The sequence below is a fragment of the Misgurnus anguillicaudatus genome, chromosome 9 (genome assembly GCF_027580225.2).
Source record: "Misgurnus anguillicaudatus chromosome 9, ASM2758022v2, whole genome shotgun sequence".
Classification (NCBI taxonomy): domain Eukaryota; kingdom Metazoa; phylum Chordata; class Actinopteri; order Cypriniformes; family Cobitidae; genus Misgurnus; species Misgurnus anguillicaudatus.
Genome location: NC_073345.2, coordinates 16,274,334 through 16,297,341, shown reverse-complemented (window position 1 = coordinate 16,297,341; position 23,008 = coordinate 16,274,334). Strand labels below are relative to the sequence as shown.

General features: G+C 39.1%; 2 protein-coding genes across 4 annotated transcripts; one reads left to right on the top strand and one right to left on the bottom strand.

Annotated features, from left to right (window-relative positions):
* Positions 1–149: 149 nt before the first annotated feature.
* dnajc18 (DnaJ (Hsp40) homolog, subfamily C, member 18) lies at positions 150–7,479 on the top strand. The gene is made up of 8 exons (XM_073871180.1): positions 150–637; positions 2,381–2,582; positions 2,672–2,821; positions 2,920–3,128; positions 3,372–3,484; positions 3,612–3,721; positions 5,075–5,247; positions 6,201–7,479. The coding sequence occupies exons 1-8, from the start codon at positions 502–504 to the stop codon at positions 6,323–6,325; spliced, it is 1,218 nt and encodes a 405-aa protein (XP_073727281.1). The 5' UTR covers positions 150–501; the 3' UTR covers positions 6,326–7,479.
* Positions 7,213–22,629, bottom strand: brd8a (bromodomain containing 8a). Of its 3 annotated transcripts, none has more exons than XM_055179444.2 (20): positions 22,526–22,629; positions 21,958–22,051; positions 21,552–21,621; positions 21,223–21,272; positions 21,004–21,126; positions 20,851–20,931; positions 20,080–20,144; positions 19,675–19,799; positions 19,406–19,597; positions 19,091–19,181; positions 18,816–18,938; positions 16,032–16,171; positions 15,389–15,782; positions 15,039–15,082; positions 14,648–14,922; positions 13,473–13,565; positions 13,318–13,386; positions 12,135–12,417; positions 11,566–11,610; positions 7,213–8,010 (listed from the first exon to the last, which is right to left on the bottom strand). In XM_055179444.2, the coding sequence occupies exons 1-20, from the start codon at positions 22,542–22,544 to the stop codon at positions 7,951–7,953; spliced, it is 2,436 nt and encodes an 811-aa protein (XP_055035419.2). In that variant the 5' UTR covers positions 22,545–22,629; the 3' UTR covers positions 7,213–7,950. The 3 variants fall into 3 exon arrangements, with proteins under 3 accessions (XP_055035419.2, XP_055035420.2, XP_055035421.2); XM_055179445.2 differs by having other exon boundaries at positions 16,032–16,168; XM_055179446.2 differs by lacking the exon at positions 11,566–11,610.
* Between the last annotated feature and the right edge of the window lie 379 nt (positions 22,630–23,008).

Sequence of the window (23,008 nt, the reverse complement as noted above, 5' to 3'; positions counted from 1 at the left end):
ATTTTATTTTCCCCCTTCTTTATGCCAAAATACAAGTCATCGCTCCTACTTGTTTTTTAGTTAAATTTTGATCATGTTAATTAAAAACAATCATGCCTTTTAGGGTCAGTAATGGCGCGTTCTCATTGGTTATTCGGGTTGTAGTCCCGCGTTCTGCACTTCCGCTTCCGGTGAGCGATGGAGGTTACGCCGAGTGTTGCATTTCTCTCTTTCTCGCACATTTCACAATGACGAAGACAAATTTAAGGTGTAGTGATTTGACAACTTCATATTCGACTATGTCGTGTCATCGAAATGTCCGCTAAACGGTCAGAGCAATGATTGAAATCCGACGTTAAATTGTTGCGGTTGCATTAGCATAACGTACTAACGTTACTTTAAGCTCGATGTCAACAACATTGCGAGTGAACATTACAGCAAATCATTTAACCTTTGTTCGATCGCTTTGTGTTTATTAACCGCTTGGTAAGATTTAGCTGTTATTTCTGACGTGTTTGTGCGATGTTTGAGATGGACCGAGAGGAATCAGACAGACTGATAGAGAAAGCTAAACTATGTCTTCGGTCGGGACGGAAGGAGAAAGCCCTTCAGTTGCTGTATGAGGCTCAGAAGATTTACCCCAGCACCCGGGCCAGAGGTTTGTGTCGTCCGTGTTGTTTTTTGATTGACAAATCAGATGTGTGTATATGTGTTTGTTGGTCGGTGTGCTGCTTTCGGAAATAGAAAGTGCAGCGTCGGGATGTTGGCCGTTATATAATCTGTGCTCGGGTCTCCCACAGCTGTCAATCATTGAAATGGATGAATTATAAACATGTAATGCTGATTTTGTAATCTTGAATTATTAACAATACATGCTTAATGTGTCATGTTTGTCATGATAGACTAACAGTGTACAGTCTTAAAATTAGAGATGCACGAAATGATTTGGTGTTTTTTGCCAATATCAGATTTAACAAAGAACTATCGGCCGATACAGATGTTTGAGACTTGCGCACTTCAATTTTGTCATTAAAGTAGATCATTGATTTGAAATAAAATCACAAATAAAAATCAATAGCCAAGTTTAATCCTACGTTTTCATAACATACCTGGATTAATTTGACCTTAAACCGTACAATGTTAACATTTTCCAAGAAGATTTGTTTAGCTTTACAGTTTTTTTTTGCTATCAAATATTTCTTGAGATCAACAAGACTTAATTTTGTTTTAACATATATAACCCAAAACATTATATGTGAATATGAAACACATAACTTAATGCCCTCACATCGGTTTGTTATAGCTGTCGTATTGTGCTATTGCCGATATGCAAATGGTTTTAAATCAGTAAAAACGACTGATATATATTGGTGGACAATACTTGATTTGCCACTACACAATCTGATGCAAAGAGGCTCATTATAATTAAATGGTCATTCATTTTTGAATTTTGAAGCTATGATTTCTGAAAAACGCTTTGGAAAATGTAGTCGGGCCCTAAAGGATAGATGTCTCGCCCGCACTGCTGGCCAATTGAGTGGAACGTCTGCATTTGGCAGCCATCTTACCACAGGCAGCTCGCTCACTCGTAGCATTGAGTTTAATGGTGCAGGTACTTTTAAATGACCATAACTTGCTTAATTTTCTACCGATTTTCAAACAGTTTGGTTGGTTATAAACGCCAAAGATGTACCTATGACACTGCATACTTATACAAAAAGAAAGTTTTTTTCATGAAACATGTTAAAGCATCCAGAATTATAGCCACGTTAATAATGTTTGTAAGAAAATTAAGCAAGTTATGGTCATTTAACAGCACTTGCACCATTGGGGCTCGATGCTGCGGGTGAGCACGCTGCCTGTGGTAAGATGGCCGGCAGGTGCTGTTAGAGACTCCGCTGTAACACATCTAGCCTTTATACATATCTATGGTCGGGCCTACCAAAAACACACTTGTAGCCAATCAACAGTAAGGGGCGTGTCTACTAACCGACATCGTTGCCTGGGTTGTGTATGTGTGGGGCGGGTCTATCAAAAGAAGGTCCAGATTCTATTGTACACGGATAAATTGCTGGGGCGGTTTCCCAGACAGGAGTTTAAAGTAATCCAGGACTAGGCCTTAGTTTTATTAGAACATTTAAGTAGCTTTTACAAACATACCTTACAAAGAAACATTGCTGGTGTGCATCCTGAGACAACAATGTCACTGATATATGTTAAGATGTGTCAGTGCACAATGTTTTTAAATTAGGCAGCATAACATGCATCCTAGTCTGGGACTAGGATAAGCACTGTCCGGAAAACCACCCCATTAATCAACAAATATTAGATTAAACACAATAATTGTTGTGATTTCATTGGATCTTTACAAACAAAATAATAACCCATAAAATCTTTATAGTACTAATCGATGCCATTGTGAAGAATGGTGGTCCCATGCCCCCTGATGAAGACCGTGTGTACACGCCACCAACACCCGGCTGGAGGAACTCCAATGAGAACGGCCCGGCTTCACATCAGCGGCCCGACACGCAAGATAGAGGAGAGGGGTCCGGCGATGACAGAAAGAGTTACACGGAGGAGCAGCGTCAGGGAGTGCTTAGGTACTGTTAACGCAGCCAACACATCATTGATACTCCACCCTAAAACTTGCTCATATGAGAGAACCTGATTCCTCCATAAATCTGTGCAGGATAAAGAGATGTAAAGACTTCTATGAAATTCTGGGAGTATCGAAAGATGCTGACGATGACGACCTAAAGAAAGCCTACAGAAAGCTGGCTCTACGTTTCCACCCAGATAAAAACTTTGCCCCTGGAGCGACAGATGCTTTTAAAGCTATCTCGCACCGGTTCTGGCCATTTCTTTTGCTTAAGCTTGTATGGATGTAGCATCTTATTTGACATTGGGATTTTTTAATCCTGTCCCCTGTGCAGCTATAGGCAATGCATATGCTGTGCTGAGCAACCCAGAGAAAAGACAGCAGTATGATCAATATGGCGAACAGGGGTCTGTAGATACATCCGGTCAAACTTCAGCACAGTCCCGCCATGCTTACGGATATCACCGTAACTTCACCAGAGACTTTGAGGCTGACATCTCCCCAGAGGAGCTTTTCAACATCTTTTTCGGGGGCAGATTTCCAACAGGTCTGAATATTTGTGGGAATCATTGCAGTGAAGTATCAGTATTATTATTGCTAAGTAATGTGGATTTACACGTCTGACATGAAGTATTACAAATACATTTTTATAGATATGAACTAAAAGAGAGATGTATGCTAATACTTTTCTAAGCAATTTAATGATTTTTTGAATGATAAACTATCAAAGAGTTGGCATAGTCCACATTATCAATTTAAAACAGAATATACAATTCTTATTGTCTTATAGGCAACATCCACGTGTACACAAACCGAGGAGCCTCTTATGCTCAATTTTACCAGCCACGCAGACGTCGCACATTTGAGAGAAGAGAGGAGGAGGTGGAGGAAATCCACAGTCAAGTGAGAAGATCCTAACCATTGCTTAGTCATTGTACACATCATTACAACAGCCAAAACTTCTCAAATATATCAGTATTAAATTCCTGCAATGAAAATGGCTTGTTTTAACTTCTCTTTTTGTTTGTAGAACAACTTCACAGCTCTCCTTCAACTCCTGCCGGTTCTGGTGCTTATTCTGATCTCTGTGTTTACTCAGCTGATGGCCACCAACCCTCCATATAGCCTCTTTTACAAACCGTAAGTCACTAACGGCGCTTTTCCATTGCATAGTACCCAACGGGTCGGCTCGTGTCAGCTCACTTTACTTTGGCTCGGTTAGCTTTTCCGTTGAGTTTTGTACCACTTCAGAATGAGAGGGATTATAGGTGTGTCGTTATATTTGCACTGTGACATAATACAAAAATTGGGAGCGAGCAGCAGAGGGAGCATCGTTGAAATGCAGTGTTTCCCATACAGTAATTTATTTGTCAATCTGCCACGAAGTTAAAATTGACCACCACAAATAGATGCGTCTGTCTCACATGACAGTTTCTGTACAAACAGTCGACAGGCTTCGCTTCATTTAAAGGGACATTCTACTTTTCTTTTTTTTTAAATATACTCATTTTCGAGCTTCCCTGGAGTTAAACATTTGATTTTTACCGTTTTGGAATCCATTCAGCTGATGTCTGGTTCTTGCGCTACCACTTTTAGCACAGCTTAGCACAATCCATTAAATCTGATTAGACCATTAGCATCGCGCTAAAAAAATAACCAAAGAGTTTTGATATTTTTCCTATTTAAAACTTGACTTGTCTGTAGTTACATTGTGTACTAAGACCGATGGAAAATTAAAAGTTGCGATTTTCTATGCAGATATGGCTAGGAACTATACTCTCATTCTGGTGTAATAATCAATGACTTTGCTGCTGTAACATGGCTGCAGCAGGCGTAGTAATATTATGCACTGCCCGAAAATAGTCCCCTGCTATTGAAAGTTACTAAGGGGACTATTTTCGGCTGCTGTGTAATATCATTGCACCTCCTGTAGGCATGTTACAGCTGCAAAGTCATTGATTATTACCCCAGAATGAGAGTATAGTTCCTAGCCAGATCTGCATAGAAAATCACAACTTTTAATTTTCTGTCGGTCTTAGTACACGATGTAACTACAGAAGAGTCAAGTTTTAAACAGGAAAAATATCAAATCTCTTTGGTTATTTTTTTAACGTGATGCTAATGGTCTAATCAGATTTAATGGATTGTGCTAAGCTATACTAAAAGTGGTACCGCCAGACCCGGAGATCAGCTGAATGGATTCCAAGACGGTAAAAATCAAATGTTTAACTCTAGAGGACCCGGAAAATGAGTATATTTAAAAACAAAAGGGGAGTGTCCCTTGAAGTTGCAAACATGTTGTGCATACACAGGGATGTGATACAAACAGCCAGGTGCACAACACACGGATCAGTGGGACCAATAGATGTAATGTCTTTTTCCCAAGGAGAGTTTGGGAACTTTTACAACAAAGAGCAGATGATGACATTACTTGGTTTGCATGCTCGGTGGCGCAAGAGTGTAAGCTAATCTTGCGTTGTGTCCGGCTTACAGGTCCATGGGTTTGGTGGTGTCCAGGGAAACCCAGCACATGGGTGTACCATACTATGTGGATAAGAGTTTTGAGAAGGAGTACCGTGGGGCTGCACTAGAGGAACTAGAGAAGACCATTGAGAGCGACTATGTTGACCACCTACAAAGCAGCTGCTGGAAAGAGAAACAACAAAGTAGGATTTCTCACACGTTATCCAATTTTCGATAAATGATTACATTTTCAGTAAATCATTTGTTTAGTTTATGATGTGTAATAACATTGCTAAGATGACTGGATCCAATGTATCAAACTATTTATATAAATGTTCGCTGTACACTTAAAACTCTTGGTTTCTTATGGTGCGTTCACATCAGACGCGGAAGAGGCAAGTGATTAACATGTGAAGTCAATACAAAGACGTAAATATGCATCCTGCGGCGAGAATGGCGTGGAGCGCGCGGATGGCATGTTCTGCCCAAATTGAGTTGAAAAATCTGAACTTTGGCGGATTTTCGCGCCACATTAACCAATCAGGAGCTTGCTCTAGCAGTGACGTAATTACAGGAATCGAGCGGAGGCAGAAAAATAACAATGGAGGACAATCATCATCGCTACACGAGACATCTTCATACTTTTACAGGAATTAAAAGGATCTTGTTTAGAAGAAAGTGAGTGAGGAGGTCGAGCAATCTGATACGTTTACTCAATTTGAGCTATATAAGCCCCTCCCATGACGCAAATTTACGCGTGAATGTCTCGAATGACTAGAATCTCACGCACGAATGAAGCGAGTAAACTCGAAATGTTCAAGCCTCCAACTACGCGCGGATAGCACGTTTTTTCCGCGTCTGGTGTGAACGCACAGTTATAGCTTCATAGTACAAAAAACCATGACAAGCTCTGTCACTAAACTAGATCATGCTGTCCTGGTGCCATTAAATCCAGCATCATTCATTACATCTCCTAAAGTTATAGGAGACTTCCAATGCAGCATTAATTCAAAATGTTGAGTGAATTACATATCTTAAAAGTATATTTATACACAACAAGTCACAGTACAATTCCAAATGGATACCGGATTGATCTTCATATTGCTCTTTTACACTTTAATAACAATAGTACTCTGTCGATCTTATTGTGTTACAGAGTCTGATCTAGCAAACCTCGGGCAGTTGTACCGCGACGAGCGTCTGAAGCAGAAGGCCGAGACCATGAAGCTGGATCACTGTGACAAGCTGCATCGCTACATGGGTCGACAGAGAGGAGACTGAGCGCACGTTCCCCTTCCAAAAAGCACGGCCAACCTAATAAAGAAGCTTTTAGTATCGGTTATATATTTCAATTTACTTGGTGGGGTCACCTTTTCGAATAGAAGGACGAGAGTTCAGGTCGATTTTTTTGTGAGTGCCTGATTCATCCCTGAAAATGGGGTGAAGGCTGACACAGCTCAGATTCACACAAATGATTCAGGCTGTATTGTAGAAGTAAGTGATTTGGCAGTGATGATGCACAGCCTCCACACAGTGGAGGTTCAAGGTTGTAAAAGGTTCGAACGCCTGGAATTTTTTCCTTACATTAAGGAGCGCAGGCTCCAGGCTGACTGACAGGATTTACTAATTGACAGGAGATTTTTGTGTTGACACTCCCGGGAGTGCTTTATGTTAATAGGAATAATTTATTTAATAACGTATTTAACTTTGACTCGATTTGTGCTGTGAATTACATTTGAAAAGATGATTAAAGCTTTTCATAGGACAAAAGCTATTTTTTGTTTTTGTAGAAAACAAAAAGATTTCTTAATAACAAACCACTACACAACTTTTGAAAGCTGTTGAAGTAGCAAAATAATCTTTGTGTGCATTAATTTAGTCTTTTAGTCATTTGTTACGATGTTGTACATTTTGGACAGTTATAAGTATATTAAGTGACAAAACCTTTTAAAGCAACATTCAGACTTTTTTTCTCATCGCCTTAACAAACACCTATGTTGTTTTATTCCCATGCAGTATTTGATTTATATTTTTTGGCACTTTATCTTAAAACTGTAATGGTGTATTGCATGCAACCCTTTCATGCATTCTCAAGTTTTACATGCCTTAGAGTTGTTAACCCATCACAGTTTAATACCAGTGATTATAACCAGGCAAATAACCATTACTGAGCTGTTTTGAAGTAGATTTAATGTTTTACCTCATGTTACTGAACACTAGTACAACATGCTGAACTTCAGCACAAACTGAGCATGAATGTTGAGATGTTCAGAAGTACTGATGAAGACGTCCTGATGTGGGATGAAATGTTTAAAGAGAGAGATGTGGAGTTTGTGCTGGTATTGTGATTTTGTTCCATGCAGTACCCGAACTGTTGAAAGTTTTGTTTGGATTGAGTGTGGGTTTTGTGCCGCTAAAATAAAACATGAATCATATGCTAGGTCTCTGTAATCTTTGATGTGTTGGCTATATTGTATGTAAGAATCTTAGTTCATTGTTAATGGCTATACATTTATATTAATTTCTTCTTTTGACACCCAAAAAAAATTTGGGTGAAGCATCTGATGTGCCTAAAACTTGTGCACAGTACTGTATGGATCATAATGTCAACCCTGTAATAAGGCCTTATTCATCGCAGGTTTATTCTCCAGCCATCCATCGACACCTATAAAGGCACTATTCATACACAAAAAACAACTGGCAACACCTTACAACAAATACATAAGGACAAACATATACACACACTCATATAATGAGGCAGTCCCATCCCATGACTCCAGTCAGATCCTTGAAACCTGCCTGCCATTTTAACGTGGATAGGGGTGTATGGTTCAGGCAAATTCAGTTTTTTTGCCATTCAGTCATTTGCTAGGTATTTTATGAATCCACTCATTGGTCAGTTCTGCTCATTTCTTCATCTTCAGGTCTGCTTCTATAGCGCAGCGTCGCCCCCTGGTGCCCCCATCCTGCAAAGGCATCGAGAATAGCCATGAATGATGGATATTCAGAGTTAAAGGAATAGTCTACTCATTTTCAATATTAAAATATGTTCTTACCTTAACTAAGAATTGTTGATACATCCCTCTATCATCTGTGTGCGTGCACGTAAGCACTGGAGCGCGCTGCGACGCTTCCATAGCATTTAGCTTAGCCCCATTCATTCAATGGTACCATTTAGAGATAAAGTTAGAAGTGACCAAACACATCAACGTTTTTCCTATTTAAGACGAGTAGTTATACGAGCAAGTTTGGTGGTACAAAATAAAACGTAGCGCTTTTCTAATCGGATTTAAAAGAGGAACTATATCTCACGGCGCAACAGCACCCTTGGGAGCACCCCGACTCGGCGCAGTAACACCCTCCCTCTCCCATTATGAGAGTGAGAAGGGGAGCGGACTTTTCAGGCGAGTCGAAGTACTCCCAAAAGTGCCATTACGCCATAAAATATAGTTCCTCTTTTAAATCCGATTAGAAAAGCGCTACGTTTTATTTTGTACCACCAAACTTGCTCGTATAACTACTCGTCTTAAATAGGAAAAACGTTGATGTGTTTGGTCACTTCTAACTTTATCTCTAAATGGTACCATTGAATGAATGGGGCTAAGCTAAATGCTATCGAAGTGTCGCAGCGCGCTCCAGTGCTTACGTGCACGCACACAGATGATAGAGGGATGTATCAACAATTCTTAGTTAAGGTAATAACATATTTTAATATTGAAAATGAGTAGACTATTCCTTTAATACATTAACACGTTTTAATATTAGTTTGTATATAGACGCACGTAAGCATAAAGAAATGTTTGTGTTATAAGTTTCCCTAACCCAGGGTTTCCCAAACTGGGGTTCGCGAGCCCCTGGTGGTTCGTGAGGGAATGAAAAACTGAATTAAAGCGATAGTTCGTCCAAAAATGAAAATTACGTCATAATTTACTCACCCTCAAGCTATCTGAGATAAATATATCGATAATCTTTCAGACAAAAACATTTTTAGGTATTTCAGAAAATCTCCTTGCTCTTCCAAGCTTTTTAACAATTTAAGAATCTACTTCCTTCAAGTACGAAGAATGTGCATCCATCCTTCGGAAAAAGTAATCCACATGGCTCCAGGGGGTAAATTCAGGCCTTATGATGGTCAAAATGATTACAATAAAAGCATTGTTGCATAAAAAAAATTCTCCCTTAAGTCGACAAGTCCATCCCCCAAAACAGACTGAAAGAGTGTGTACCCAACGTGTAAAATGGCAAAAAGGTAGACAGAATACAATAGATCCTAGGTAAAAATAAAGTATACTTGAATGTACTAAAACTACACTTTAAAGGGCACCTATTATGCAAAATCCACTTTTATGCTGCATTTACACCAACCGCGGTAGAGGCGTGAAGCGCGAGTGATTTCAATCTTAAGTCAATGTGAAGACGCGTTGACGCGCGTCAGGAGGTCCTGCAGTGCGGAAGAGGCGTTCGGCGCGGAGCGGAAGGCGCGTTTCCGCCTCATTCGCGCGTGAAGCTCGCACGAAAGGCGCTAACTGAACGTTGTGCGCGGTACGCGCGAATGGTGCTTTTGTGCATTTTGCGGTTCACTCGAATTTGCGGCTGAAGCCCGAGTTGAATAATTTGAACTTTGGCGGAATTTCGCACCGCGTTAACCAATGAGGAGCCTGCCTGCTGCTGTGGTGGCAGCCCCGCCCGGAGTCACTCACTCAACCAAGGCTTGATATTGTCCGTGCGCAGTCACCAGGAGCTATACAACACAAGTTCTTATTTCTATAGAGACAGGAATAAAAAGGACCTCGCTTGGAAGAGTGCCAGTGAGGACTTTGGGCAACCTGGTAAGTTGTAATACACACTTCACTTTTGAGTCACGTGACGTTTATCGACCCGCGCCATTTATTTTCCCCCTATAGTAAGGTTACCAAATACAAACTGGTAACTGTCTTGATAAATGCACAATCAACATCAGTCATCTTGCAAACAGACACTCGCACAGCAGTTGCCCCTCCCACAAGAAGCGGATTTTGCCTCGGACGCGCGTCAAATGCTTGCTTTTTCCGCGCATCTACTCCGCTCTACACGCGCGAATGCATTCAAAGTGTTCAAGTGGCAAACTAGGCGCGGTAGACACGATTTTGACGCCCAAAACGCATTTGGTGTAAACACATAGTGTGTGTGAACACAACCACCCTACGATGAAAAAAATCCACCCTCTCCTTCTTTTTTTATCCTCATTAAATCAAAGCAGTGTCATTAGACATGCCGTTTTGATTCTCTTATCAATGTGAGGTCACACTGATAAAGCCCCGCCCACTTACAGTCCGGCATTAATATAGTTTCCATCCTCAGCAAGTTGTACTCTGTCCACTAGATATTATTGTCTCAGACTGTATTAATCTATTTCAACCGAAAGCGCTCAGTGTCTGTTTGTAATGAAGTGAGGAGCTGAAGCTTATTTGCATTTAAAGGTACACACATGAAAACTTTTTTTGCTCCCATTTTGAAATTTTTTGCTCCCATCCAAATTTTGGACATGCTATAACAAATGATCTATGGGGTATTTTGAGCAAAAACTTCACAGACATTTTGTAAAATGCCATAATAGGTGCCCTTTAATAATAGCAAGTACATTTGTAAGTTATGTACAGTAAACCTCACTCATTTTCAAACCCTGGCTACGGCCATGAACACTACAATATATCAGAAAACTAAAAACAAAAAATATAAATACATTGTAAATGTGTATTGAATCGCAAGTTCAATTTCATAAAATGATGTAAAGTGTAAAAAGAGTTAATTGCTTGTTTCTGCTGTTTAATGGTTTTTATCTGAAGTGCTGCTGTTTCAGAGTATAAATCAAATATATAAAGTGAAGTGTGATTTTCATTTCTTTATATAGAGACAGAGCGCAGTTATGCTAATTTGAAAACCACGCCCAACGGGGGGAAAACAATCCAATCGTCTCCATTGACTTTGTATTGTGAGAGGCCGCCTCCGTGTCATTTCTGGCTTAAAACAAAAACAAAATAATTCCTAAAAGCTGCTATGTGACAATATGTACAGCTAACAAGCCAAAAAAAACAGAAATAAGTTTTTATAAGCTGTCGAGCCGTAAAACCCAGCCTTTAAGGAGAAAAAAGTAGATCGCCGACTACGTTTCCCTCTAGTGGGCGCTGTTCTACTAATAGTATTACTATGAAAAGTTGCCTATTTTCCATTTTTGTGTCTTTAAACACTAATTTTTTGGGGTTGGCAGCTTATAAAAACTTGTTTCTAGGTTTTTTGCTTGTTAGCTTTACATCCTGTCACACAGCAGCTTTTAGGCATTATTCTGTTTTTTGTTATAAGTCAGAAATGACAAGGATGCAGCCTCTCGCAATACAAAGTCTATGAAGACGGCTGGGTTGTTTTCCCCATGGTGGGCGTGGTTTTCAGGTTATGACGCGCTGCGCTCTGTCTGTATGATGGTGACGTAATATCACTCCTGGTGTGTCAGTAAGAGGTGGAAACAGCAGAGAGCAGATACTCACAAAGAGAGAGAGAAGAAATGCAGGAGAGGCCATGGGAACACAGTCCTGTGAGAGGAAAGGTCACCATTAGAGAAATAAGGAGAGAGAGAAAGAGAAAAGCAGAGAAAAGGCCTCAAATACATACTCAAACACTTAAAACATGCCGTTACATCTAACAAGAAACATTTTATATGAGTTTACCACTAATAAAGTTCCATTCTCTCACACACATACACAAACTATTAAAAATGCAAAAGCAGTTGAAAGGTGGATATTAAAAAGGAAAAGAAGGTGAGTGAGAAATTTTTGTAAACATTTGTGAAAACCCAGCTACTGTTTTCTACATAAAATCATCCTACGTGATGTAATCTTGATATCTTTAATATCGACTGAGTAAGGTCATGTCAAAGATTGAAATCAATGATTAAAATCTTGATGCTCCTATAATTAGATTATGAGACTTTAGCCTGGATTTCACACACAGGGTCACATTTTTCAACTACACTTCTTTAATTCCAGTCCGGCTATCGTCAGTGGTCCAAAAATCTCCTGACATGTCAAACTGTACTGCCTCGTATAAAGTGTTTCACCTTGTCATTAGGGTCCTGTTTACGGCTGGCATCTCTTCCGCGCAGGCTCTTGGCACTGATGCCAGACTCTGACGTCTGCATGATCAGCTGCGTGGCCAGAAACTGCTGAATCTGCTCCAGCACGTCCCTCTGCATCTCCACGGCCATGTGAAACACGTCGTGATCGGAGCTGTTGTACATCACGGCGTTCTGGAACATCAGCATGATATCACGCTGAAACTCGGCTGTGGTGCGGATCAGACCGTTCTCTATGTTCTTTTTGATGGTGGACAAATCCATTGGCCTAAGAAGACGTCAGAGAATAAAACAACTCACTTGGTTGAGTTTTATAACAGTATATACAGCAGCAGCATGACTGAATATATATACTACTGTTCAAAAGTTTACTGAAATGTTTCTTAAAATCCTAAAGATCCAATGAAGTGCCTTGAAATGTGCAACTTTGTTTGATGTGTTGACATCATCACAAGAAGTTATGGCAGGATATACTGAGTGGCTCCTCCCCTTTTAAAATAGTGAACAGCATTTAGTTTACCTCACAGCGGTGGCGGGTCATGACTGCTCATCCGAGGGGCGCAAATTCAAAATAAGTGTTTGGAGTGTCATGTGTGTTGCTGGCATTTTCAAAATATGTGTTTGTTGCGTCATGTGAACCATGTGCATCACGTGTTTTGTCAAAATAAGTGTCTGCTGCATACGCTTCAAAACCGTTAATGATAAAAGAGACGCTCACATTCACAAAATACACACAAGACACTCCCTTAACTCTGATTACGCATGACATTATGCAAGTATCTGGCAAACAAAAGCGTCTCTTTTATCATAAACCCTTTAGACGCGTCTGTAGCAGGCACTTATTTTGGCATGACATGTGATGCAAACAGGTTCACTCGACGCGCAGAACACATATTTTGAAATATGGAACCACACACATGACGGGCTACATACATGTTGTGACAAACTTCGCATCGAGCGCCCTCGAAAAAAGTCTTCACCGGTCGCAACTGCCTCATAGCCTTTGTAAATGTTTTGCAGCACACTGGTTTATAAATTTCCTTAATTGCGTTAATCTATAGTTTTGATACCTTTACTATTATAAAAAAAGCCCCTTTCTTTTGAATGGTAGCGAAACCCTTGCACATGTGCTGTTAGTGATGTAAACATTTAAGTGATTTGCTCTTACCTATGAACAATACTGTGGTAACCCGGGGCAATGTCATCTGTCACCGGTTGCAGGAAGACATTTGCATACCTGTCCAGAGTGACCAATTACCACAATTACCAAAGTTAAATTGTACGCACATGTAGGTGGCAAGGTTTGGTAGCAAAAACTCCTACCTGTGATTGGCTGCTGCTCGCCACACCAGCATGATGGATTTCTTCCAGATCTTCTGAGCCTGAATGGCTTCTTGATCTTCACTGCAGATAGAGCTGAGGACAAAAAGGATGGGCATTATATCATAATTTATTTATTAACTCATTCCCCGCCAGCCATTTTTTTGAAAAGTTGCCCACACCTTAGCTAACTTCAAATTCAAGGACCTTTAATGACTTTCCAGGTCCAATACCCTCAAATTCAAGGACTAAATGTGGGGACACATTTCAAGTGAGAGCAAGGTTACATTGTGCTACCTTTTAAGATACATTGTTACAGTTCCCTTTTGAGGGAACTCGCGCTGCATCACTGCGGTGACAATTTGGGGACGCCTCCAAGGGCAAGTGCGTCTGAATGGGTATATCAATTTCAACCAATGGTGAAGCTTAATGACAAAGACAGAAAGTTAATAGCTATCTGAAATATTGCCAAAGACGGCGTTACAGGGACACAGGAAGTATGGCAAGGGAGACGCAGCGTCTCGTTCCCTTCTCAGGGAACAACAGTTACATACGTAACCCGAGACGTTTTCATGTGTCAAATGCAACTATGCAAAAAAGCATTTTGGTATGAATCAACATTCGCATACAGAAGATATAAGCATTTAAAGCTAACAGTTTAGCACGTGTACTTAAAAAGTCTAGAATTTTTATGATATTATCCTACACTACACAGGGAATAATATGGATTTTTTTTCCAGAAAACTTCTTGCATAAAATAGATTCAAGCACTTTCAATGACCGGTATCTATGTATGTACATTTTCAAAAACTTCCCAGGGCCTTGAATTTTTTTCCCCAGATTGACAAACTTTCAAGGATTTCAAGGACCTGTGGGAACCCTGTAAAATAATAGCATTTTTGTGAAGAGATCAGATTCAGAACGATTATCAAAAAATAAACGGAGTTAAAATTAGTAAATCATTTTTTGCTTCAGTTTTTTATAAATCCATCTAGTGGATAATCGCGGTATTACAGATTAACATAAAACCTCATCAGGAACAAGTTTTTATGCAAATGTTTTTTCTTAATTGACGAGCTAACTCGTCAATGGCAGGGAAAGAGTTAAAATGTTAGTTACAGTGCAACATTTCTTTTTTTTTGGGAATACTTTATATGCCTCTTATCTTTAGAACGTACAACTGTGAGGAAGCAGGGCTGCTGGGAATTGAGTCGGCAGTGGTGTGAAGCTGTAGGGAAGAGGATGCAGTGTGCATGCTGTAGCCGTCCTCGCTCTCACTGGCTGGAGGGTCCAACTCGGTTTCCCCTTCAGCCTCAGACAGATAAACTCCCTCTCCATCCTCGTCTCCCCCACAATCCTCTGCTCCGTCACCCTCTAATCCGGCTTTTATCTCCATCACGCTGCCCTCTTCTGTATCGCTTACAGCCTCCTCCTCCTCCTCATCTTTCACTTCCTGTTAACAAGGAGCGTTTAAAATACTACACAGGACAGACTACGCATTACTCTCTGGGTTCATGTGTGCATCGTACATTGTGCATTAGTGTAAGTACAGTCACAGCATCACCACACCTTTGAGTGCTGTTTTACCGCGGGATCATCTTCTGACTGTGTATCTGGAAGACAGTAGATGATCTGTTACTTATTTTGGGCATTTTGGGCAAACACAGTTAATGCTGTCACATATGGAGCATTTGATTGGCTGAGATGTTTGATGGGTGCTACAGTATAGAGAATTGTATTGTAGTGAAAAGATAAGAGGAAATAGTACCTTACCTCTATATGCATTCACTGTATGCCGTATATAAGCACATACAGTGCATTCTGCTACCAACTTTTAAACATCAACGTACATTATAATACATTAACTACAAATTCTAATTATTTAAATTTACTACAATTGTAAATGTAACTTGAAGTACCGGATTGAGACTGTGTCCACTCATCACTCTCACGTTTAATCACAGCATGCACAGGTTCTGATCTTTCCTCTTTAGCCTTGTCAGTGTATTCTGATCTGGGGTTGTCTGATTCTGTTTGGGTCGGGACGGTGTCTTGAGGTACAGTGAATGAGGGAGTCGGATACGCCTGTGCTCCGCAGCCACTTGATCCACATGTGTCAGGATCCTCTCTCTTCCCTTCTAACAGGTGCAGAGGATTTGGGTCTAGGTCATCTGTGGTGCCGGACGGCTCAGGACCAATGGGCCTGAAGGTGTTGGGTTCCCAGGTCCCTGTCAGGTTGTGACCCGTATCCTCACACAAGGACAGAGCAGCTTCCACTGCTGCGGCATCCAGCGCCTCTACATTTTCATTGCCCTGTGTGAATAGTGTAACTCATTTACTGATGTAAAACGCAAAGATTTGAGTATGACCATGGTTACTTCATTGAAAACTATTTTAAAAATGTCTTATTCAATATATGTTTCTTTTATGAATCTATTTATCCTTGCACAAACTTAAATTAAGAGAATCAATCAATAGATAGATAGAAATCAATCAATAGAAATCAGTGCCTATTATATCAATAATGCTGTAATATTTTAATTCAGATGTCTTTTGCTGTACCTTCTCCTCAATAATAGCTATAATGTCCCCGACTGTCTCCAAGTCCAACTCCTCTGCCATATAAGACACAGTCACCAGGTCATCTTCCCCTAAAACTGCTTCCTTATTATCTACTGGTGCATTTGGTGCTCCATCACCTCCTATTCAAAGTAACAGACACATATCAAATACATTAATCTTTCTGCTGACCACAAAACCAGTCATAAGTAGCATGGGTATATATCTAGCAATAGCCAGAAATAAATTTTATGGGTCAAAATTATCACATATTTATGCAAAAAATAATTAGGATATTAAGTAAAGATATTTTGTTCATTCCCTACCGTAAATATATTTATCATTAGTAATACAGTATGTGTTGCTAAAGACTTTTTTTGACAACTTCAAAGGTGATATTCTCAATATTTTGACATTCCAGATTTTCTAATGAAAGTATCTCTGCCAAATACTGTCCTATCCTAACAAATCATACATCAAGCTTGTATACATCAGATGATGCATAAATCTCAATGTCAAAAAATGGACCCCTATGACTGGTTTTGTGGTACAGAGTAACATATATCAATCAAACAAAGGTACAAAAATGTGTACCTTTAAAATAATGTTAAAATAATGCAGTACATACTCAGCAAGCAATTTTGGGTTTAACAGACGTCTAATAGTCGTCCAAACACAACCCAGACATCTAGGCCAAAACAAGGCAAAATTTGGGCTGTCTTGGCATTACACTGGCTGTCACACTATATGGTTAATTTAACCATAGCCCTAAAATATTTGAAAGAAATAAATGAAACCAAACCGCTTGTCAACACTGTCGACTGCTTACATGATGCAATATCATCCAACTCGTTATTTTGGCAAAAACGCATATTGCATGGGTCTTCAACAGAAGGTCTGAGGACCCTTAAAGCTCTGAAGTGGTATTACTGGGGGTCCTCCAAAAACTAATTTTCTCTCATTTTTTTTATTAGACATAAAACAAAAACGCATTAATAGGCTACAAATAAAAACAAAACTTAACTAAAATGAAAAGCATAACGTTCCCACGATAAACAGTTAAAATGTTATGTAGTAGGCCAAACATTATTTTAACATCCTTGTAATGTAACCATCATAACAAAGTATGTGAACCCAGTCTTAATTTGATACTGGGGGTCCCTGGTTCTCCTCTTTATTTATTGGCATGATAAAGGTTGAATACCTTTGGTGTATCGAGTGTTTAGTTAACATCAGTGTTGGGTAAGTTACTAAAAAAGTAATTAATTACTAGTTACTAATAACATCTTCAATCATGTAATTAGATTACTGTACAAATTACTCTCTCCAAAAAGTATTTAATTACGTTTTACTAATTACTTTCTAAATCCTATTTAGTAAATGATACAAAAATAGTCTTGAAGTGGCTCGAATAAATCATAAAAGTACATAACTTATTCTGGTTATACTTTTTAAGGTTCAATTCTCACTTAACTAAATATTAACTACTTTTTCTTCAAAATACTCCTAATTACTGCTTATCTATACTTAATAAAGTAGTTGTTAAGCTTAAGTATTGGTAGGAAATAAGTAGGATTAAAGGATTAGTCCATTTTCTTAAAAAAAAATCCAGATAATTTACCCTCACGCAATACGTCATCACGTCAAGAGGTCACGGATGACGAGTGCGAAACTACGCCCCAGTGTTTACAAGTGTGGAGAAAGAGGACCGTTTCGACGTTGCTGTAAGTGGAATGATACTAATTAATGTCTTTGTGTCAGTTTATTGTTCAAAATGGTCCGCAAACGTTCCTTTTTATATATGTAACAAGTAACCTTATCACGGCATTACGCAATTACGTGAGGTCGCGCTGGCGCGTCACAGGACCGGAGATAGACGAGAAGTTGTAGTTTAAAAGTGCATATTTTTTATTTTTCTTGTCGAAAATGACAATTGTTTTGCTAGATAAGACCCTTATGCCTTGTTTGGTATCGTTTAGACTACTTTGAAACTCCGTTGAAACTGCAATTTTAGCATTAAAACTGTTACGTTTTGGGGTCCATTAAAGTCCATTAAAATTAGAAAAATCCTAGAATGTTTTCCTCAAAAAACATAATTTCTTCTCGACTGAACAAAGAAATACATCAACATTTTGGATGACATGGTGGTGAGTAAATTATCTGGATTTTCTTTTAAGAAAATGTACTAATCCTTTAAGAATGTAGAATAAGGTTTTGCGGAATCAGGCATTAATTTGTGCTTTTTAAGTACTAATAAAACAGCCAATATCTCAGTAATATTAATGCTAATAACCAACCTGTTAATAGTGAGAACTAGAAACTACACTAGAGGGTTACCATTATTCTTATTATTAACTCACCAAAGTATTTAAAGTGAAAAAGATACATAAAAAACATGCAGTTTAACGTTAAAGTTTGGTGTTAATTCCACTATTGTATTATATACTAGTCAACATTTGAAGTGGATCAAAACCTTTCATAAAAGTTACCAAAGACCTGTTCTTGTCTTAGGACAACTCTGATGAACTTTTTTGATCCACTTCAAATGTTGACTAGTGTATATAATTGTTCTACAGTCCATACACAGTATTTAGTTTAATTACATCAGAAATAACTGTAATTAAATTACTGAAAACATAAGAGTAATCCCTTTCTTTATTTTTTTCAAGGAAAATTAGTAACTAGTTACACCCAACATTGGTTAACATAGATAATAAAATGCTGGGTATGACCTGAAGGTGAAAGATAAGCAATGGGGAAGAAAGAGAGCTAATGTCATAATGAGACCTGTGATGAGCGGGACAGCAGTGTCAGTAGTGCTGGGGGTGGAGTCTGCAGTGGCCATTGAGCTCAACTGAGAGGGAAACTGGGTGGGGCCAGCTTCCAGCAGACGAGACAATGTGGGAGCACCTAAAATACACATAGATGGCCCACACATAGAGCGGGCTGGATGTTAATATAGAACAATAATAGAATTTTTATACGAAAAGACAAGACAAGTATGTAATAAAGATGGCGCCCATATAATTTTTTTCTTTTTTTCTGGAGCAAGTGTGTTTTACCTGTAGCGGCCTGAGAGGCTGGTAGTGAAGACGTCATCTGAACATCTTGAGATCCTGTAAGCTGGCTAGATAAAGCTTCTCCCTCGACTGCCTGCAATACGGATTTCATGTAGATGAACAGATGAACAATCCTTTTTCTTTTAGTAATTACAGATGTGATGCAACAAGTGTCCATTGACTAGCAATTTATCTGTCTGCACTGAACATAAAACTGCTATGCAACATAACAGCCAAATAGAAGATATTTAATATTTAATGTATATTTCTGACACAGTTTGGTCTGATAATGTTACATTTTATGTGAAAAATACTGACCAGTCTAGGGCTGGTGGGCAGAAGACTGCCTTTTTTCAGCAGTTCTGAAAGTAGCGGGGAAGGGGGCGGTGTGATTTTCTGCCCCAAAAGCTTCTTCTGTGTTGATTCATCTAGCAGAGAACCCAAATTCGACTCTACCAGTCCGGGGCCTGCCAGCTCCGCCATGGGCACAAAAACGGTCAGCCCTGCCCCCTGTACCAGGTCAAAATAAATTTCAGAATGCAATGATATAATAGAATTAAAGTACAAAAAACGTACTTAAAACTCACAGTGGTGCTGGCATTTTCAGACGAGTCTCCGATGGGAAAATCTAGGCTGGGAGAACAGGACCCAGAGGGGGAGCGTAGAGTCACACAGGGCACACGTTTAGGAGTGTTCTTCAGTGCCTGTCTGGCTGGAAAGAAAAATTAGATGAATAACTTTTACGATGAAACCTCTAATGAAACCCTGTGTGAATGTTTTAAATAATACTGTATTATAACTACATTATTAGTTTAGTATGGGACAATTAAATATAGACACCTAAATGGAAAAAAATCTTGAGGTGGGAATTTAAATACAACATAACATAAAGTACTACAGTATAGTGATTTTGTTAAAAAAAGCACAAAGTTTAAAATAGTGAAAAAATATAACTATTAGCAAAAAAAACTTGGTGGGCTTCTTTTTAGTACCCTGGTATGCTGCATCTGTGGCCTTTCTCTTCACCTCAGCTTCCTCTTCCTCTTGTTTTTTGTTCCTAATTGAGATAAAGCTTTTAAACCCCCAAACTGGCATACACATTCATAACAGGCCGTATAATTTGGGTTGTCGATAGATTCAGCCATAGATATGTATAAAGGCTAGATGTGTTACGGCGGAGTCTCTAACGTCATCACTCAGCGCAGTAACACCCTCCCTCTCCCATTATGAGAGTGAGAAGGGGAGCGGACTTTTCAGGCGAGTCGAAGTACTCCCAAAAGTGCTATTACGCCATAAAATATAGTTCCTCTTTTAAATCTGCTTAGAAAAGCGCTACGTTTTATTTTGTACCACCAAACTTGCTCGTATAACTACTCGTCTTAAAAAGGAAAAACGTTGATGTGTTTGGTCACTTCTAACTTTATCTCTAAATGGTACCATTGAATGAATGGGGCTAAGCTAAATGCTATCGAATCGTCGCAGCGCGCTCCAGCCCTTACGTGCACGCACACAGATGATAGAGGGATGTATCAACAATTCTTAGTTAAGGTAATAACATATTTTAATATTGAAAATGAGTAGACTATTCCTTTAAGCAAGTTATGGTCATTTAAAAGTACCTGCATCATTAAAACTCAATGCTACGAGTGAGCGGGCTGCCTGTGGTAAGATGGCTGCCAAATGCGGACGTTCCAATCAATTGGCCAACAGAGCGGGCGAGACATCTATCCTTTATTGGATACATCTGGTAAAATTATTCTTACCGTACAATTTCCTCCCATAGCTCCTCAAGTTTGGTGTCCAGGTGACCTGCCTGGATGAGCTCAGCTTCTCTCTTCAGTTTCCTAGAGAATACAGTAATGATGGACAGTCGGTAGGGACCTGGATTTGGGTTAAGTATGCCTTAAGTTTGATACCTGTGCTTTTCTTGGGTTTCTTTGATCAGTCGTTTTAACTCCTCTATTCTCTCTGCTGTCAGTCTGCGGACGATTACATCCTCCACCGTCTCAACCACCTCCCCTTTCTCACCTCGCTTTCTCCTGCAAACAAGCACACGCATACACAGTCTAATAAGTGCTGTCAGGATTGAATGATGGAACGGCTGTAAAAGGATAGCAGGAAGAGGGCTGGCTTACTTTGGGGCCTCAGTTGTCTCCAGGAGCTCAGAGTATTGGGATGCACAATGCTGAAAGACAGTGAGAAATTTTGTATTATAAGTGCATATTATGAAATGTCTAAATCATTGACACCTAAAGCTAAGTGTGACTTATGTCCAACTACTAGCAAGGTTTTGATGACCACAGAAAGTCAGCCAGAAAGAAAGTCTCACCCTACAAAAATGTCAGTAAATGAGCCAGTGTTGCTGTGTGGGGCTCAATTTTTACTAAATAGACTCACTAACGCCTTATGTTTTAAGCTTCTTTGAGTCTGTAAAAATGTTTAATTGTTACAACTCTGCCCCTACCTTCTGTGAGAACCAGTCAGGTGGACGTCCGGGTTCGGCAAATGGCTTAATGGCTCGGCTCACAGACACCCTGAAACAACCGTTGTACAAACAATAACATTTTGACAATGATACTACTTCTTAAAATAAGACCAGATACCAATTTTAACGAACAATTATTGGCCAATTCCAATTTTACTTGTGATTTACAGTTTTTTTAAGGCACATATGTACATATTTTGTACAAATATAGGTATTGTATTATTTATTTTACCCAGAGAAAATCATTGGATTATGCAGCAGACAATTTCGTAGTTATTTAATAAATATCAGTTTGTTATATCTGCCTTTGTCATGCCATAGTAAATATGCAGATGGTTTTAAAATTACAAAAAAAAATTCTGCCAAAAATATCAGTGAAAATTACCAGTTTTGGTCTCCACTCTTCATGACAGAGGAGGCGAGGCAAAGCTTTTCTCTAATTGACCAAGGTTCTGTTGGGCCCAGCAGCATTTTGTGTTCTGTTCAAAGAATAAAAAAGCATACTTTATTTAAATCATGCATTTCAGCATTGACGTAGCTTATGTTTACGTGCTACATTGCAATATGGACAATTAAGTTCTATTCATGACAGTCTATCTAAAGATGATGCATAATAGAAATGGCAGTTTGACAAATACTAACGGGGCCATTTTATATGATCGTTGCATCAACGTCTTGCTCTAGCAGAAGATAATTTGATGACTAATGAAGCTAGTTACTACAATGGATGTCTCAATGATAAATGTATCGTAACGTCTCAAGCGATTCAGCCAATGGGCGCGTCATTCCCATCATGACTTCTGCCTGTCAAATCGCGCAACACCTATGCACGCGCCTCATAGCATCTATCCTGCACGCGCTTGACATGCATCTTATATAATATATTCTCTGTCACATACATGTGTATAACGCAAATGCAGTATTTATAAAGAGAAACAAAAAGGAATACTCACTTCCAACTCCGCTCGCCATTTTGTCATGACTGGACTGTTTCTATTGCTTCTTTGGCATGACAAGTGTCTGGCTAATAAATGTAAACGCGCATGCATATCCGGTGTGAATTTTTCAACAATAATTTTGCACCGTTCTATTTTATTTGCTCACAAGTGCCTTATCTATTTCATAAAATATTATTTTGAAGTGTTTTTTACCAGTGATTTGGGGTTTAAATCTCTTAAATTTTAATGTTATGGGGTGTATAACAAACTTTTAATAACTGCATTTTTATTGTTATTTTCTGCGTGCTGAATTCAGTTATGAATAAAGTTTTTTTCCTGTCATGATTGGCGTATTATATGCTGTTAAAGGAAAAAATACATTTAAAAATTATTAATTCTGTATCAACGCATACTAATTTCTAATCTATAACAGCACGTTTACCCATCAAACATTTTGCAGTTTTATATAATTTTTTTTTAACGTAGACATATCTGTTG

Bases quoted from the DNA above. Each gene is read 5' to 3' on its own strand.
- dnajc18 (XM_073871180.1), top strand. From the start codon at position 502: ATGTTTGAGATGGACCGAGAGGAATCAGACAGACTGATAGAGAAAGCT. The intron at 3,485-3,611 runs GTGAGAAGATCC...TTTTGTTTGTAG, and splicing joins TGGAGGAAATCCACAGTCAA to AACAACTTCACAGCTCTCCT. The intron at 5,248-6,200 runs GTAGGATTTCTC...ATTGTGTTACAG, and splicing joins CTGGAAAGAGAAACAACAAA to AGTCTGATCTAGCAAACCTC.
- brd8a (XM_055179444.2), bottom strand. The intron at 19,182-19,405 runs GTCAGTATTTTT...TCCGTATTGCAG, and splicing joins TGCCCACCAGCCCTAGACTG to GCAGTCGAGGGAGAAGCTTT. The intron at 15,083-15,388 runs GTACTTCAAGTT...ACTGTCTTCCAG, and splicing joins GTGGACACAGTCTCAATCCG to ATACACAGTCAGAAGATGAT.